We start from the raw sequence: 17673 nt of genomic DNA, 5'->3' as shown, positions 1-17673 counted from the left end.
CAGACAGCCGTTTACCACACATACCTATAGTACTCACCTACTCACACATACACGAGCTTGTAAGAAACAATCAAAATATGTGTAATCTGTGAACACAAGACCCTTCACACCTCAGTTAAGAACCTTCACACCTTCAGTCACACCTCAGTTAAGACTCTTCACACCTCAGTCACACCTCAGTTAAGACTCTTCACACCTTCAGTCACACCTCAGTTAAGACCCTTCACACCTTCAGTCACACCTCAGTTAAGACTCTTCACACCTTCAGTCACACCTCAGTTAAGACCCTTCACACCTTCAGTCACACCTCAGTTAAGACCCATTCACACCTTCAGTCACACCTCAGTTAAGACCCTTCACACCTTCAGTCACACCTCAGTTAAGACTCTTCACACCTTCAGTCACACCTCAGTTAAGACCCTTCACACCTTCAGTCACACCTCAGTTAAGACTCTTCACAACTTCAGTCACACCTCAGTTAAGACCCTTCACACCTTCAGTCACACCTCAGTTAAGACTCTTCACAACTTCAGTCACACCTCAGTTAAGACTCTTCACACCTCAGTTAAGACTCTTCACACCTCAGTTAAGACCCTTCACACATTCAGTCACACCTCAGTTAAGACTCTTCACACCTTCAGTCACACCTCAGTTAAGAACCTTCACACCTTCAGTCACACCTCAGTTAAGAACCTTCACACCTTCAGTCACTCCTCAGTTAAGACTCTTCACACCTTCAGTCACACCTCAGTTAAGACCCTTCACACCTTCAGTCACACCTCAGTTAAGACTCTTCACACCTTCAGTCACACTTCAGTTAAGATCTCTCTCTTCCTCTTCCCCTTCACATTGACCTACCTAGTTAGGCACAGTCGATACAGCCAGGTTAGTCTAGATAGAAGGTGTAGGCCAAGCAGAGTAATATATAATATTAAGCAGACATTTTTATTCAAAGGGACCCACTGTATATATATATATATATATACAGTGGGGAGAATAAGTATTTGATATACTGCCGATTTTGCAGGTTTTCCTACTTACAAAGCATGTAGAGGTCTGTAATTTTTTATCATAGATACACTTCAACTGTGAGAGATGGAATCTAAAACAAAATTCCAGAAAATCACATTGTATGATTTTTAAGTAATTAATTTGCATTAAAAAAAAAAAAAAAAAAAAAATTATTTGCATTGCACTACATGCTTTGTAAGTAGGAAAACCTGCAAAATCGGCAGTGTATCAAATACTTGTTCTCCCCACTGTATATATATATATATATATATATATATATATATATATATATATATATATATATATATATATTACCCTCTGGACAGTGTGTAATGTTGTCTCCTCTTCTTCTTCTCTCTAGGTACTACTCTGTCCTCTACCCTCTGGACAGTGTGTAATGTTGTCTCCTCTTCTTCTTCTCTCTAGGTACTACTCTGTCCTCTACCCTCTGGACAGTGTGTCATGTTGTCTCCTCTTCTTCTTCTCTCTAGGTACTACTCTGTCCTCTACCCTCTGGACAGTGTGTCATGTTGTCTCTTCTTCTTCTCTCTAGGTACTACTCTGTCCTCTACCCTCTGGACAGTGTGTAATATATATATATTACCCTCTGGACAGTGTGTAATGTTGTCTCCTCTTCTTCTTCTCTCTAGGTACTACTCTGTCCTCTACCCTCTGGACAGTGTGTAATGTTGTCTCCTCTTCTTCTTCTCTCTAGGTACTACTCTGTCCTCTACCCTCTGGACAGTGTGTCATGTTGTCTCTTCTTCTTCTCTCTAGGTACTACTCTGTCCTCTACCCTCTGGACAGTGTGTAATATATATATATTACCCTCTGGACAGTGTGTAATATATATATATTACCCTCTGGACAGTGTGTAATGTTGTCTCCTCTTCTTCTTCTCTCTAGGTACTACTCTGTCCTCTACCCTCTGGACAGTGTGTAATGTTGTCTCCTCTTCTTCTTCTCTCTAGGTACTACTCTGTCCTCTACCCTCTGGACAGTGTGTCATGTTGTCTCCTCTTCTTCTTCTCTCTAGGTACTACTCTGTCCTCTACCCTCTGGACAGTGTGTAATGTTGTCTCCTCTTCTTCTTCTCTCTAGGTACTACTCTGTCCTCTACCCTCTGGACAGTGTGTAATGTTGTCTCTTCTTCTTCTCTCTAGGTACTACTCTGTCCTCTACCCTCTGGACAGTGTGTAATGTTGTCTCTTCTTCTTCTCTCTAGGTACTACTCTGTCCTCTACCCTCTGGAGAGGAAGATCTCAGAATCCAGATCACGTGACCTGGTTATCTACATCTGGATCCACGCCACCATCGCCAGCGTGCCTGTGTTCGCCGTCACCAACGTTACCGACGTGTACGCCACCTTGTCATGTTCCGACGCCCGCGCCCGCTCCTTGGGTCACATGGTCTACGTGATGATCTACAACGTAACCACGGTGGTTACATTTACATTGTGATCATTTAGCAGTCGGTTTTTATCCAGTCAGTGAAGTTCAATCATTGCAAGTAAAAAAAAACTTATTTAAAAAAGATTAGCTTTTTTAGCAAGTCAGTGTTTAGTAACAAAATAGAAGTTTGAGTGCTACGCTCTTAGAAAAAAAAGATGTTATCGCGAACATTTAAGGATTCTTCGGCTGTCCCCGTATGAGCACCGTTTGAATAACCCTTTTTGGTTCCAGGTATAACCCTCTGGGTTCCGTGTAGAACCCTCTATGGTTCTACATGGAACCCAAAAGGCTTCTACCTGGAACCAAAAAAAGGGTTATCCTATGGGGGCAACCGAAGACCCCTTTTTTAGAACCAATTTTTTTCTAATTCGTGTTGGTGCAGGAAAGACAACAGGTCAACAGTTGTTGTGTTTTTAATGACATTTTATTTTTAGGTGATCCTTCCCCTGGCGGTTGTCTTCCTGTTCATGGTTCTGATTCGCCGAGCCCTTAGCGCCAGCCAGAAGAAGAAGGTGATTATTGCAGCGTTGAGAACCCCTCAGAACTCCATCTCTATTCCGTACGTGTCGCAGCGCGAGGCTGAGCTACACGCTACATTACTAGCTGTAGTTTTAGCCTTCTCGGCCTGTAGCGCCCCCTATGGGGCGTTGGTGGTATACCGAACCCTTCTCGGGGACGGTGAGGAATTGTCTCCTTCTCTCCAACTCACAGCTATCTGGCTGCCAAAGGTGTCTCTCCTCACCAACCCTCTGCTGTTTCTGACGGTGAACCGCACGGCCAGGCAGTGCCTGTTGGATGTTTTAGCCCGGGTCCACAGACGCTACAGCCGGCGTAACGTAGTCTGCACTGGGGCCCTGGGGCTGGGGCTAGGGGGCGAGGGAGGGCTGGAGGGGTCGGCTCAGGCCGGGAGCCAGCTCCTGGAGATGTTTAATATCGGACAGCAGCAGATCTTTAGGCCGACCGATGAAGAGGACGAGGAGGAGATAGAGAATGAGATACCTTCGTTAGGTTCAGGGGGTGGTGGGGGTTGTTCGCAACCCAAAGAGAACCACCTTGGAGGGGGTAGACTAGGGGGACACGAAGGGGAGATGGTTCTACAGAAGGAGACCCAACCAACCAGAGAGAGTGTGCTAGTGACTAGAGAACCTCCTCCTCTCATATTGCCCAAGGTCTCCGCTGCCCCTGTCCATGCCTGCTCTTACACCTCCTCGTCACAGGTGGCGCCAGCGACCCCCACGGAGCCCGACGACGCCACCAAGTTTGGGTTCGGTCCATTCGAGCTGCCGCCCCAGTGGCTGCCGGAGACCAGGAACAGTAAAAAGAGGCTCCTCCCACCGCTGGGGAACACCCCCGAGGAACTGATCCAGACCAAACAGCCACGCCCACGGCCAGAAAGACGAATCAGCAGGAACAACAAGGTCAGCACCTTTCCCGTTGTCGACCCTTAAACTATGAACCCTGTCCATTGACCTTTGAACCTATGATCCCCGATGACAGCTATGGCTGGAGGTCAGCCAGAGGAGTATTCCACTGACGGAGCGTAATGAGAACGGCAATGCACCTTTTCCCTTTTCTATCAAGTTTTTGATACATTTTATGTCAATGACTGGATACAAAGTCAATGGAGGAAATCTGACCAAGCACCTGACCAACCACCCGACCAACCACCCGACCAACCACCTGACCAACCACCTGACCAAGCACCTGACCAACCACCTGACCAACCACCTGACCAACCACCTGACCAACCACCTGACCAACCACCTGACCAAGCACCTGACCAACCACCCGACCAACCACCCGACCAACCACCCGACCAACCACCCGACCAAGCACCCGACCAACCACCCGACCAACCACCTGACCAACAACCTGACCAACCACCCGACCAACCACCCGACCAACCACCTGACCAACCACCCGACCAACCACCTGACCAACCACCTGACCAACCACCTGACCAACCACCCGACCAACCACCCGACCAACCACCCGACCAACCACCTGACCAACCACCTGACCAACCACCCGACCAACCACCCGACCAACCACCCGACCAACCACCCGACCAACCACCCGACCAACCACCCGACCAACCACCTGACCAACCACCTGACCAACCACCTGACCAACCACCCGACCAACCACCCGACCAACCACCTGACCAACCATCTGACCAACCACCTGACCAACCACCTGACCAACCACCCGACCAACCACCTGACCAAAGGCCTCCTGTAAGAGAAAGCAGGGATGTACAACTCCAGAGCTCGATGAGTCTGTCTCATTGATGATTCTCCCTGTCGTGTAATGGATACATTTTATGTCAATGACTGGGGAGATTTTAGAAAGTCCACACCGGGACACCTAATAGCCCAAGTCTAACGTCTAAAGCCACGTTTTTCTGAAGACATGGATTTTGACCCCAATGTCCTGGTTTTGATGTTCTCTCTTTTTTTCTTGCTCTATCTTTCCCATAAATATTTTCATTTGATTTGTACTGGTACTGCTAACAAAGCAGGTAAAACATTTTGAAGTGATTTGTACTGGTACTGCTAACAGAACAGAAAACCTTTTCAGTTGATTTGTACTGGGACTGCTAACAGAACAGAAAACCTTTTCAGTTGATTTGTACTGGGACTGCTAACAGAACAGAAAACCTTTTCAGTTGATTTGTACTGGGACTGCTAACAGAACAGAAAACCTTTTTAATTGATTTGTACTGGGACTGCTAACAGAGCATTTTCAACATCTCTGTTTTGTTCAACATAATTAGTACAAGCAATTAATCTAGTTGATTTCTAAGAAAAGTTTGGCAATGATGTATTGAACATACAGTACATGCATTAGATTCTTGCAATGCCACATTTACATTGTGATTGACATGGAGAATTGAGTCACACAAACACTGGATGAATCTTAGATTCTGGGTGAGACATTGAAGCTAAATAAGAGTATTTCTCAATGTGTTTTTCCATGAACAAAACATATTCTAACATGATTAAAATGTCATCATCAAGTCTTAAATAATGAATGAGTTTCTCTATCAAACCTTTCACTTGTCTCCATAGCGATGTTTTTTTCTCTTGTTGTTTTTCATCAAAAGCAACCAGCAATATTTCATTTTGAAAAATCTATCAAGCCTTGAGCTGTAGCTGTCCCTATGTGGGCTTCATTTTTTTATTCCAAATTATGTTGAGTTTATTTTCTATGATAGGACATGTCTCTTCAGATGTATTGAATAGCATTCCTTTACAACGCCAACCCTTTGTACTACAGACAGTGACTGAAACATTCAATGAAATTAATGACATGATAAGTGCAATTGTACAGTTTGCAAATATATAGCATAAATTAACTTTGGATTAACTGAGTTTATATGATCCTCATGTTCTGTTTATATTCTATTATGATACTCTTCTAAAACAGTGTTCCTCAACCTCAGATCAAAATTAGCACTCGAACCTCAGATTCCTGGACCGGGCCCGGTCCGTGGGATATTGCTTTACGGTACCCTGAGATGTTCGAGTGCTAGTTTTAATGGAAGCGGCACCCCAGGTACCCTGAGATGTTCGAGTGCTAGTTTTAATGGAAGCTGCACCCCAGGTACCCTGAGATGTTCGAGTGCTAGTTTTGATGGAAGCAGCACCCCAGGTACCCTGAGATGTTCGAGTGCTAGTTTTAATGTAAGCGGCACCCCAGGTACCCTGAGATGTTCGAGTGCTAGTTTTGATGGAAGCGGCACCCCAGGTACCCTGAGATGTTCGAGTGCTAGTTTTAATGGAAGCGGCACCCCAGGTACCCTGAGATGTTCGAGTGCTAGTTTTAATGTAAGCGGCACCCCAGGTACCCTGAGATGTTCGAGTGCTAGTTTTAATGTAAGCTGCACCCCAGGTACCCTGAGATGTTCGAGTGCTAGTTTTGATGGAAGCGGCACCCCAGGTACCCTGAGATGTTCGAGTGCTAGTTTTAATGTAAGCAGCACCCCAGGTACCCTGAGATGTTCGAGTGCTAGTTTTGATGGAAGCAGCACCCCAGGTACCCTGAGATGTTCGAGTGCTAGTTTTAATGTAAGCAGCACCCCAGGTACCCTGAGATGTTCGAGTGCTAGTTTTAATGGAAGCGGCACCCCAGGTACCCTGAGATGTTCGAGTGCTAGTTTTGATGGAAGCGGCACCCCAGGTACCCTGAGATGTTCGAGTGCTAGTTTTAATGGAAGCGGCACCCCAGGTACCCTGAGATGTTCGAGTGCTAGTTTTAATGTAAGCGGCACCCCAGGTACCCTGAGATGTTCGAGTGCTAGTTTTGATGGAAGCGGCACCCCAGGTACCCTGAGATGTTCGAGTGCTAGTTTTAATGGAAGCGGCACCCCAGGTACCCTGAGATGTTCGAGTGCTAGTTTTAATGGAAGCGGCACCCCAGGTACCCTGAGATGTTCGAGTGCTAGTTTTAATGTAAGCGGCACCCCAGGTACCCTGAGATGTTCGAGTGCTAGTTTTAATGTAAGCTGCACCCCAGGTACCCTGAGATGTTCGAGTGCTAGTTTTGATGGAAGCGGCACCCCAGGTACCCTGAGATGTTCGAGTGCTAGTTTTAATGTAAGCAGCACCCCAGGTACCCTGAGATGTTCGAGTGCTAGTTTTGATGGAAGCAGCACCCCAGGTACCCTGAGATGTTCGAGTGCTAGTTTTAATGGAAGCAGCACCCCAGGTACCCTGAGATGTTCGAGTGCTAGTTTTGATGGAAGCAGCACCCCAGGTACCCTGAGATGTTCGAGTGCTAGTTTTGATGAAAGCAGCACCCTGAGATGTTCGAGTGCTAGTTTTGATGGAAGCAGCACCCAAAGTACCCTGAGATGTTCGAGTGCTAGTTTTGATGGAAGCAGCACCCAAAGTACCCTGAGATGTTCGAGTGCTAGTTTTGATGGAAGCTGCACCCCAGGTACCCTGAGATGTTCGAGTGCTAGTTTTGATGGAAGCTGCACCCCAGGTACCCTGAGATGTTCGAGTGCTAGTTTTAATGGAAGCTGCACCCCAGGTACCCTGAGATGTTCGAGTGCTAGTTTTAATGTAAGCGGCACCCCAGGTACCCTGAGATGTTCGAGTGCTAGTTTTAATGGAAGCGGCACCCCAGGTACCCTGAGATGTTCGAGTGCTAGTTTTAATGTAAGCGGCACCCCAGGTACCCTGAGATGTTCGAGTGCTAGTTTTAATGTAAGCTGCACCCCAGGTACCCTGAGATGTTCGAGTGCTAGTTTTGATGGAAGCGGGACCCCAGGTACCCTGAGATGTTCGAGTGCTAGTTTTAATGGAAGCGGCACCCCAGGTACCCTGAGATGTTCGAGTGCTAGTTTTAATGTAAGCGGCACCCCAGGTACCCTGAGATGTTCGAGTGCTAGTTTTAATGTAAGCTGCACCCCAGGTACCCTGAGATGTTCGAGTGCTAGTTTTGATGGAAGCGGCACCCCAGGTACCCTGAGATGTTCGAGTGCTAGTTTTAATGTAAGCAGCACCCCAGGTACCCTGAGATGTTCGAGTGCTAGTTTTGATGGAAGCAGCACCCCAGGTACCCTGAGATGTTCGAGTGCTAGTTTTAATGGAAGCAGCACCCCAGGTACCCTGAGATGTTCGAGTGCTAGTTTTGATGGAAGCAGCACCCCAGGTACCCTGAGATGTTCGAGTGCTAGTTTTGATGAAAGCAGCACCCTGAGATGTTCGAGTGCTAGTTTTGATGGAAGCAGCACCCAAAGTACCCTGAGATGTTCGAGTGCTAGTTTTGATGGAAGCAGCACCCAAAGTACCCTGAGATGTTCGAGTGCTAGTTTTGATGGAAGCTGCACCCCAGGTACCCTGAGATGTTCGAGTGCTAGTTTTGATGGAAGCTGCACCCCAGGTACCCTGAGATGTTCGAGTGCTAGTTTTGATGAAAGCAGCACCCCAGGTACCCTGAGATGTTCGAGTGCTAGTTTTGATGGAAGCGGCACCCCAGGTACCCTGAGATGTTCGAGTGCTAGTTTTAATGGAAGCGGCACCCAAAGTACCCTGAGATGTTCGAGTGCTAGTTTTGATGGAAGCGGCACCCCAGGTACCCTGAGATGTTCGAGTGCTAGTTTTGATGGAAGCAGCACCCCAGGTACCCTGAGATGTTCGAGTGCTAGTTTTAATGTAAGCGGCACCCCAGGTACCCTGAGATGTTCGAGTGCTAGTTTTGATGGAAGCAGCACCCTGAGATGTTCGAGTGCTAGTTTTAATGGAAGCGGCACCCTGAGATGTTCGAGTGCTAGTTTTGATGGAAGCAGCACCCCAGGTACCCTGAGATGTTCGAGTGCTAGTTTTGATGGAAGCAGCACCCCAGGTACCCTGAGATGTTCGAGTGCTAGTTTTGATGGAAGCAGCACCCCAGGTACCCTGAGATGTTCGAGTGCTAGTTTTAATGGAAGCGGCACCCTGAGATGTTCGAGTGCTAGTTTTGATGGAAGCAGCACCCCAGGTACCCTGAGATGTTCGAGTGCTAGTTTTAATGGAAGCAGCACCCCAGGTACCCTGAGATGTTCGAGTGCTAGTTTTGATGGAAGCAGCACCCCAGGTACCCTGAGATGTTCGAGTGCTAGTTTTGATGGAAGCAGCACCCCAGGTACCCTGAGATGTTCGAGTGCTAGTTTTGATGGAAGCAGCACCCAAAGTACCCTGAGATGTTCGAGTGCTAGTTTTAATGGAAGCTGCACCCCAGGTACCCTGAGATGTTCGAGTGCTAGTTTTGATGGGAGCTGCACCCCAGGTACCCTGAGATGTTCGAGTCCTAGTTTTGATGGAAGCGGCACCCCAGGAGGATAAAAAACATTGTTTGTCAGTCCTAGCCTGGTCTCAGATATCTTTCTGCTCCTACCATCTCCATCTCTCAATCCAATGAGTGACAAGAACTTGTTGGCATTTTAGCAAAAACCGACTGGCACACAGTCCCTGTTATAAAACAGATTGAGAAACACTCATCTAAAAAGGGCCATCGGTAGTATAGAGGGTTAGTCCAAAATGGTAGCTTATGTCCTATATAGTGCACTGCTTTTTACCTGAGCACTATGGGCTTGGTTAAAGGGAGTGCACTATATAGGGAATAGGGTGCCATTTAGGACACAACCTTTGAAGAGAGTCTGAAGTGACTAAGTGAGGGAGAAAGAGTTATGTGTGATTAGGTCTCCTACAAAAATCCTCAATGGATCAATCCTATTGACTCTACAGAGAAGCTGCAGATCAATACCCAGACTGCTCCATTTACGACACACTGAGTGGTATAATTAAGCAATAAGGCACAAGGTTTTGTGGTATAAGGCCAATATACCACGGCTGAAGGCTGTTCTTATTCACAACGCGGCGTGCCTGGATACAGCCCTTAGCCGTGGTATATTGGCCATATATCACAAACCCCCAAGGTGCCTTACTGCTATTATAAACTGGTTACCAATGTAATTAGAACAGTAAAAATATATGTTTTGTCATACAATGTGGTATACAGTCTGATATACCACAGCTTTTAGCCTATCAGCATTCAGGGCTCGAACCACCCGGTTTATAATTAATAATGAACCTCTGATAAATTAGAAATTCATATAGGCCTAATGAAAGTCTTTTGCTTAATATATAATGTCAGATTTAATTTACTGTATAACCTTTATATAAAATTATTTTGTTTAAAAGTTCAAACCACAAGGTTTACAAAGATCGTGTCTAAATGATGTAAATGATGTTTTTTTTTTTGTTGTTGTTTCAATTGTTATTTTTTCTGATGATGGTCACTGACAGGTTTACACTGAGTGTACAAAACATTAGGAACAACTTCCTAATATTGAGTTGCACCCAGTGTTGCCCTCAGAACAGCCTCAATTCGTCAGGTCATGGACTCTACAAGGTGTCCAAAGTGTTCCACAGGGATGCTGGCCCATGGTGACTCCAATGCTTCCCACAGTTGGGTCAATTTGGCTGGATGTTCTTTGGGTGGTGAACCATTCTTGATACACACAGGACACTGTTGAGCCTGAAAAACCCAGCAGCGTTGCTGTTCTTGACACACTCAAACCGGTGCACCTGGCACCTACTACCATACTCAGTACAAAGGCACTTAAATATTTTGTCTTGCCCATTCACCCTCTGAATGGCACACATACACAATCCATGTCTCAATTGTCTCAAGGCTTAAAAATCCTTCTTTAACCTGTCTCCTCCCCTTCATCTACACTGATTGAAGTGGATTTAACAGGTGACATCAGTAAGGGATCATAGCGTTCACCTGGATTCAACTGGTCAGTCACTAGCTAGGTTTCCATCCAATTGGTGACAGATTTTTATGTGAATACTCATAAAGAAAATATGCACAATTTCCACCAGTGGTGTGTTTCCACCAAATTGATTTCCACCAAATTTTTTTTGCTCATACAAAAATGCACTTCTTCGCTTAAGTTTTCATGTATCAGGTAAATATCTATAATATAATATAATATATTCATCGTATTAGTTTACATCAATATTTTTACCACCATATATCACATAATTAATTTTACCAACACAAAAAGATCCCACCATTTTGAACGAACAAATTATCTTTTGGCGTTCATAAAAATGGTCCGTAAACTTCCTATTTCCATTACGGCTGTCATTAGTTTTGTTATATACTGTATGACGTTCCTCACATAACATCTGTGGATGGAATTGTGGTTTATGTCATTGAAAGAGCAGGTGTAGCTAATGTTTTCTACACTCAGTGTATATGCTGTCACGTATGTCAAAATAAGAAAACGATAGTCATGTTTTGGCTATAATGTTTTCGCTACAGCACCAAGTAATCTACGTCATCAATGAAAATCACCCATTGTATCCAGTGGTGTAAAGTATTTAAGTAAAAACACTTTAAAGTACTAATTAAGTCGTTTTGGGGGGGGGGGGGGGGTATCTGTACTTTACGATTTATATTTGTTGACCACTTTTACTTCACTACATTCCTAAAGAAAATAATGTACTTTTTACTCCCTACATTTTCCCTGACATCCAAAAGTCCTCGTTACATTACACTAAGTTTGTAAATTATGTATGAGTTTTGGTATGTGCCCCTGGTTATCCATAAATTTAAATAACAAGAAAATTGTGCCGTCTGGTTTGCTTAATATAAGGAATGTGAAATGATTTATACTTTTACGTTTACTTTGGACACTTAAGTATATTTTAGCAATTACACTTACTTTTGATACAGAAGTATATTTAAAAACAAATACTTTCAGACTTTTACTTAAGTAGTATTTTACTATGTGACTTTCACTTTTACTTGAGTCATTTTCTGTTAAGGTAGTGTCACGCCCTGGCCTTAGTTATCTTTATTTTCTGTAATATTTTGGTTAGGTCAGGGTGTGACTGGGGGGATGTTTGTGTATTTGTCTCGTCTTGGGTGGTTGTATGGTATAGGGGGTTTTGGGTAGAGTGTATGGGTTTGTGTTGAGTGTAGGTGTCTAGGTATGTCTATGGTTGCCTGAATGGTTCTCAATCAGAGACAGCTGTCATTCATTGTCTCTGATTGGGAGACATATTTAAGGCAGCCATAGGCATTAGGCTATCGTGGGTAATTGTCTATGTGTAGTGTTTAGTGTCAGCACTATTTGTTTGAATAGCTTCACGGTCGGCTGTTTGTTCGTTTGTTCGTCTTCAAAATAAAAAGAAGATGTCGTTCTATCACGCTGCGCCTTGGTCCACTCTGCCTCATTACGACGATCGTGACAGAATTACCCGCCAAACTCGGACCAAGCAGCGTGTTAAGCAGCAGCAGGAGCAGCGCATACAGGATTCTTGGACTTGGGAGGAGATACTGGAAGGTAAGACACCTTGGGCACAACCGGGAGAATATCGCCTCCCTCGTGAAGAGCTGGAGGCAGCTAAAGCCGAGAGGAGGCGATATGAGGAGGCAGCACGGAAGCAAGGCTGGAAGCCCGCGAGTAAAACCCAAACATTTCTTGGGGGGGTACAACGGAATGTGGCGAAGTCAGGTAGGAGACCTGCGCCAACTCCTTATGCTTACCGTGGAGTGCGAGAGTACGGGCAGACACCGTGTTATGCGGTAAAGCGCATGGTGTCTCCTGTACGTGTGCATAGCCCGGTGCGGGTTATTCCACCTCCCCGCACTGGCAGGGCTAGATTGGGCATTGAGCCAGGTGCCATGAAGCCGGCTCAACGCGTCTGGTCTCCAGTGTGTCTCCTCGGGCCGGCATACATGGCACCAGCCTTACACATGGTGTCCCCGGTTCGTCAACACAGCCCAGTGCGGGTTATTCCACCTCCCCGCACTGGTCGGGCTACGGGGAGCAGTCAACCAGGTAAGGTTGGGCAGGCTCAGTGCTCAAGGGAGCCAGTACGCCTGCATGGTCTGGTATATCCGGCGCCACCTCCCCGCCCCAGCCCAGTACCACCAGTGCCTACACCACGCACCAGGCTTCCAGTGTGTCTCCAGAGCCCTGTTCCTCCTCCACGCACTCGCCCTATGGCACTATCCTTGAGGTGCGTGTCCTTAGCCCGGTACCTCCAGTTCCGGTACCACGCACCAGGCCTACTGTGCGCCTCAGCCGGCCAGAGTCTGCCGTCTGCCCAGTGCCGCCTGCGCTGCCCGTCTGTCCCGAGCCGTCAGAGCTGCCCGTCTGTCCCGAGCCGCCCGTCTGTCAGGAGCAGCCAGAGCCGCCCGTCTGTCAGGAGCAGCAAGAGCCGCCCGTCTGTCAGGAGCAGCCAGAGCCGCCCGTCTGTCAGGAGCAGCCAGAGCCGCCAGTCTGTCAGGAGCAGCCAGAGCCGCCCGTCTGTCAGGAGCAGCCAGAGCCGTCCGCCAGACAGGAGCAGCCAGAGCCGTCCGCCAGACAGGAGCAGCCAGAGCCGTCCGCCAGACAGGATCAGCCAGGGCCGTCCGCCAGACAGGATCAGCCAGGGCCATCCGCCAGCCATGACCAGCCAGGGCCGTCCGCCAGCCATGACCAGCCAGGACCGTCAGCCAGCCATGACCTGCCAGAGCCGCCAATCAGCCAGGATCTGCCAGAGCCGCCAGCCAGCCATGACCAGCCAGAGCCGCCAGCCAGCCATGACCAGCCAGGGCCGCCAATCAGCCAGGATCTGCCAGAGCCGCCAATCAGCCAGGATCTGCCAGAGCCGCCAGCCAGCCAGGATCTGCCAGAGCCGCCAGCCAGCCAGGATCTGCCAGAGCCGCCAGCCAGCCAGGAGATACTGGAAGGTAAGGGACCTTGGGCACAACCGGGAGAATATCGCCTCCCTCGTAAAGAGCTGGAGGCAGCTAAAGCCGAGAGGAGGCGATATGAGGAGGCAGCAGAGCCGCCAGCCAGCCAGGATCTGCCAGAGCCGCCAGTCAGCCAGGATCTGCCAGAGCCACCAAAGCGGGTATTAACTATGGTGGAGTGGGGGCCACGTCCCGCACCCGAGCCGCCGCCATAGGAAGGCCCACCCGGACCCTCCCCTTCTGTGTCAGGTTTTGCGGCCGGAGTCCGCACCTTTGGGGGGGGGGGGGGGGGGGGGGGTACTGTCACGCCCTGGCCTTAGTTATCTTTATTTTCTGTAATATTTTGGTTAGGTCAGGGTGTGACAGGGGGGATGTTTGTGTATTTGTCTCGTCTTGGGTGGTTGTATGGTATAGGGGGTTTTGGGTAGAGTGTATGGGTTTGTGTTGAGTGTAGGTGTCTATGGTTGCCTGAATGGTTCTCAATCAGAGACAGCTGTCATTCATTGTCTCTGATTGGGAGCCATATTTAAGGCAGCCATAGGCATTAGGCTACCGTGGGTAATTGTCTATGTGTAGTGTTTAGTGTCAGCACTATTTGTTTGAATAGCTTCACGGTCGGCTGTTTGTTGTTTTTGTTCGTCTTCAAAATAAAAAGAAGATGTCGTTCTATCACGCTGCGCCTTGGTCCACTCTGCCTCATTACGACGATCGTGACAGGTAGCTTTAGTTTTAGTCAAGTATGACAATTGGGTACTTTTTTCCACCACTGTATTTTCCCTTTTCCCCCTGATATCAAAAAGGTGAATATCATAGAAAGCTAGTGTAGTGACGTAACGTTTTCTTTCAATTAACTTCTGAGAGAAGGTATACACACCAACCCAGCACGTCTTCACATATTTGTTAAGCCATGACCCTACCTCCCTCCTCCTTGGTTTTCCCCCACAATGCACTATGCTCTCTGCTATCTCCTTTAGAGAGGTTCAGTCTATAAGTACACCCTCGCCTCGGCTGCCGCCAACATTATGCAGTGGACCACGATAATGACTACAACACCACACCATGGGGTGAACTTTATGTTACCACTGTTAAGACTATTGTTTATACGGAAGTTTTGTCCTTCTAGCTGATCGATTCCTATAAGTGCTTCAGATAGTATTTGTATTTATTAGGGATCCCTACTGTCAAAGGCAGCAGCTACTCTTCCTGAGGTCCAAACACACCAAACCACCCACATTAGATATAACACAACAGATTAAACAGTGAATTATGTTTGTACTGAATGAGCTAAAGATGAAACAGTACATCATATAACATCCCTACACAACCACCATATCCACAACACATGTTCAATACCACCATACAACAATATCACAATGTGTGCGTATGCATGTGTCTGTACCTCTGTATGTTTCTCTTCAGTACAGAATGACAGTGATAGACATTGCCCTATCAGCTTTCACCTGAGGGTCAGCAAGACATCACTCAACCAGTTTATACCTGAGGGTCAGCCATACCTTAATAACCAGAACATGTTATAACCACCAGAACATGTTATAACCACCAGAGCATGTTATAACCACCAGAACATGTTGTAACCACCAGAACATGTTATAACCACCAAGAACATGTTATAACCACCAGAACATGTTATAACCACCAGAACATGTTATAACCACCAGAACATGTTAACCACCAGAACATGTTATAACCTCTGGTTGTAAGCCTGGTTTAATGGTTTGATACATTACTCATAGTCGATGGAGCATGCAGGTAATTCATTTTTGACATAATGTATAAGCCTATTCTTATCCTGTGGGTTGGTGGTTTGCAGGAGTTCATCTCTCTTGCGTGGGGTGCAGGAGTTCAGCCCCCTGTGTGGTTTGCAGGAGTTCAGCCCCCTGTGTGGGGTGCAGGAGTTCAGCCCCCTGTGTGGGGTGCAGGAGTTCAGCCCCCTGTGTGGGGTGCAGGAGTTCATCTCTCTTGCGTGGGGTGCAGGAGTTAATCTCTCTTGCGTGGGGTGCAGGAGTTCAGCCCCCTGTGTGGGGTGCAGGAGTTCAGCCCCCTGTGTGGAGTGCAGGAGTTCAGACCCCTGTGTGGAGTGCAGGAGTTCAGCCCCCTGTGTGGGGTGCAGGAGTTCAGCCCCCTGTGTGGAGTGCAGGAGTTCAGGCCCCTGTGTGGAGTGCAGGAGTTCAGACCCCTGTGTGGGGTGCAGGAGTTCAGACCCCTGTGTGGGGTGCAGGAGTTCAGACCCCTGCTGCTTCATTGAATAAGATTATTGCTTCTCTTCTCAGATAGAGAGAAGATTCCAAGATTCCGAGATTTTCTCCAGCTTCCAAGTGGAGAGGCAATGTGGGCTTTGAATACAAGCCTGTTACGATATGTTGCACCTCAATCGGATTTTAGCTTTTTAAAAATGATTACTCATATATATTTTTTTATTATTACTCATATTTCACGTAAAATGTTTTGGGTGGGTTTTCTCTGTATAAGTTTCAAATGCAGCGGTATTTAGTCTAGACCGAGTCTGCGACTAATCTGAAGCTTACTGCATACGTAAGAAGTCTTAATGTACATTCCTAGGAAATAGGAATTGACCTCTTCAGACCTTTACTTAAGACGTGTGTTTTGACCCAAGTATTCTTGTTTCAAGAGCTATTAACAGCAACTTAATGTTTTGAATTAAAGACAGATCAATATTTCTTCAGTTGGCTCACCGTTAGTATGTGTGATATGGAGAAATACCACTGCAACTGTAATAGTGGAACTGGGACCAAGTTTCGAGACCTCTACACCTGCCAGAAAAGGGAAGAAAAACAGGTGTAGCTAATCCTCTTTGGAGTCACAGAGGAAGCCTTAGACTGAGAAGAAGAAACACATGACTAGCTCTGGAAACAGAAAACCAGGAGAACAAAGTACCTGTTTGTTAAAAGAGTTTGGTGGATTTTATTTTCTACGCAGCCATTGTCGTCAATGTGGTTATCCTTCATGTCATCATAGACGTCATTGGCACTTGCAGCACCACAGGTCGTGGGTTCGATTCCCAACGGGATCACCCATATGTAAAAATCGAAGCATGCATGACTATAAGTCGCTTTCGATTAAATCATTTGCTAAATGGCACCTATTATATTATCATTGTCATCACCATCACCAACACCCCCCTCCTCCCCATCCTCTTCACCACCATCATCATCCTCCTCCTCCTCCTCCTCATCATCATCATCCTTCTTCCCCTTCTTTCTTTCCTCCAGCTGTTTACCAAATGCACATAACAGAAATAAATGTCTTTCCCATTCCTTGAATACTTTTGCTGTTGAATTGATTGAATGTTATTTGATCATACAGTATCCCCACAGCCATATTGCTTGGTGTATTGGGGGGAAAGTTGACTACATGTTATATGATCACATTTCTTCAGCAATTGCTTGGTTTTATTACGGCCTACTGCTCATGTGTCTGCACGGCCTACTTCTTGATTAGGAAGGGATTTGGTGTGGTGGCCAAATCCCCAACCCCCCCAGCACCACTAACTCTAGAGCAGCGGAGAAGGATTTCCACTTATTAAACTGAGCTGAGAAACTGTCCTGAGAAAACACTGCTGCAGTCTGCTGAAGTCACCACGGTCCTAAAGCAGCCTGCTTCCTCATGGCCCTAATGCGGCCTGCTTCCTCACGGTCCTAAAGCAGCCTGCTTCCTCATGGCCCTAATGCGGCCTGCTTCCTCACGGTCCTAAAGCAGCCTGCTTCCTCATGGCCCTAATGCGGCCTGCTTCCTCACGGTCCTAAAGCAGCCTGCTTCCTCATGGCCCTAATGCGGCCTGCTTCCTCACGTCCCTAAAGCAGCCTGCTTCCTCATGGCCCTAATGCGGCCTGCTTCCTCACGTCCCTAAAGCAGCCTGCTTCCTCATGGCCCTAATGCGGCCTGCTTCCTCACGGCCCTAAAGCAGCCTGCTTCCTCACGGCCC

The 17673-nt window shown here is 47.1% G+C and overlaps 1 protein-coding gene across 1 annotated transcript; it reads left to right on the top strand.

The window, feature by feature from the left end:
- The first annotated feature begins 1858 nt into the window (after positions 1-1858).
- Positions 1859-5836, top strand: LOC129825513 (G-protein coupled receptor 176-like). The gene is made up of 2 exons (XM_055885667.1): positions 1859-2450; positions 2897-5836. The coding sequence occupies exons 1-2, from the start codon at positions 2211-2213 to the stop codon at positions 3908-3910; spliced, it is 1254 nt and encodes a 417-aa protein (XP_055741642.1). The 5' UTR covers positions 1859-2210; the 3' UTR covers positions 3911-5836.
- Positions 5837-17673: the final 11837 nt, after the last annotated feature.

This window comes from Salvelinus fontinalis, chromosome 27, assembly GCF_029448725.1.
Source record: "Salvelinus fontinalis isolate EN_2023a chromosome 27, ASM2944872v1, whole genome shotgun sequence".
NCBI classification, from domain to species: Eukaryota; Metazoa; Chordata; class Actinopteri; order Salmoniformes; family Salmonidae; genus Salvelinus; species Salvelinus fontinalis.
This window is presented reverse-complemented; position numbering and strand designations above follow the sequence as displayed.

What these genes read in the sequence shown, in the direction of transcription:
- LOC129825513 (XM_055885667.1), top strand. Translation starts at nt 2,211, where the DNA reads ATGTTGTCTCTTCTTCTTCTCTCTAGGTACTACTCTGTCCTCTACCCT. An exon ending in TGATCTACAACGTAACCACG is followed by an intron (nt 2,451 to 2,896) that starts GTGGTTACATTT and finishes TTTTATTTTTAG; the next exon opens with GTGATCCTTCCCCTGGCGGT.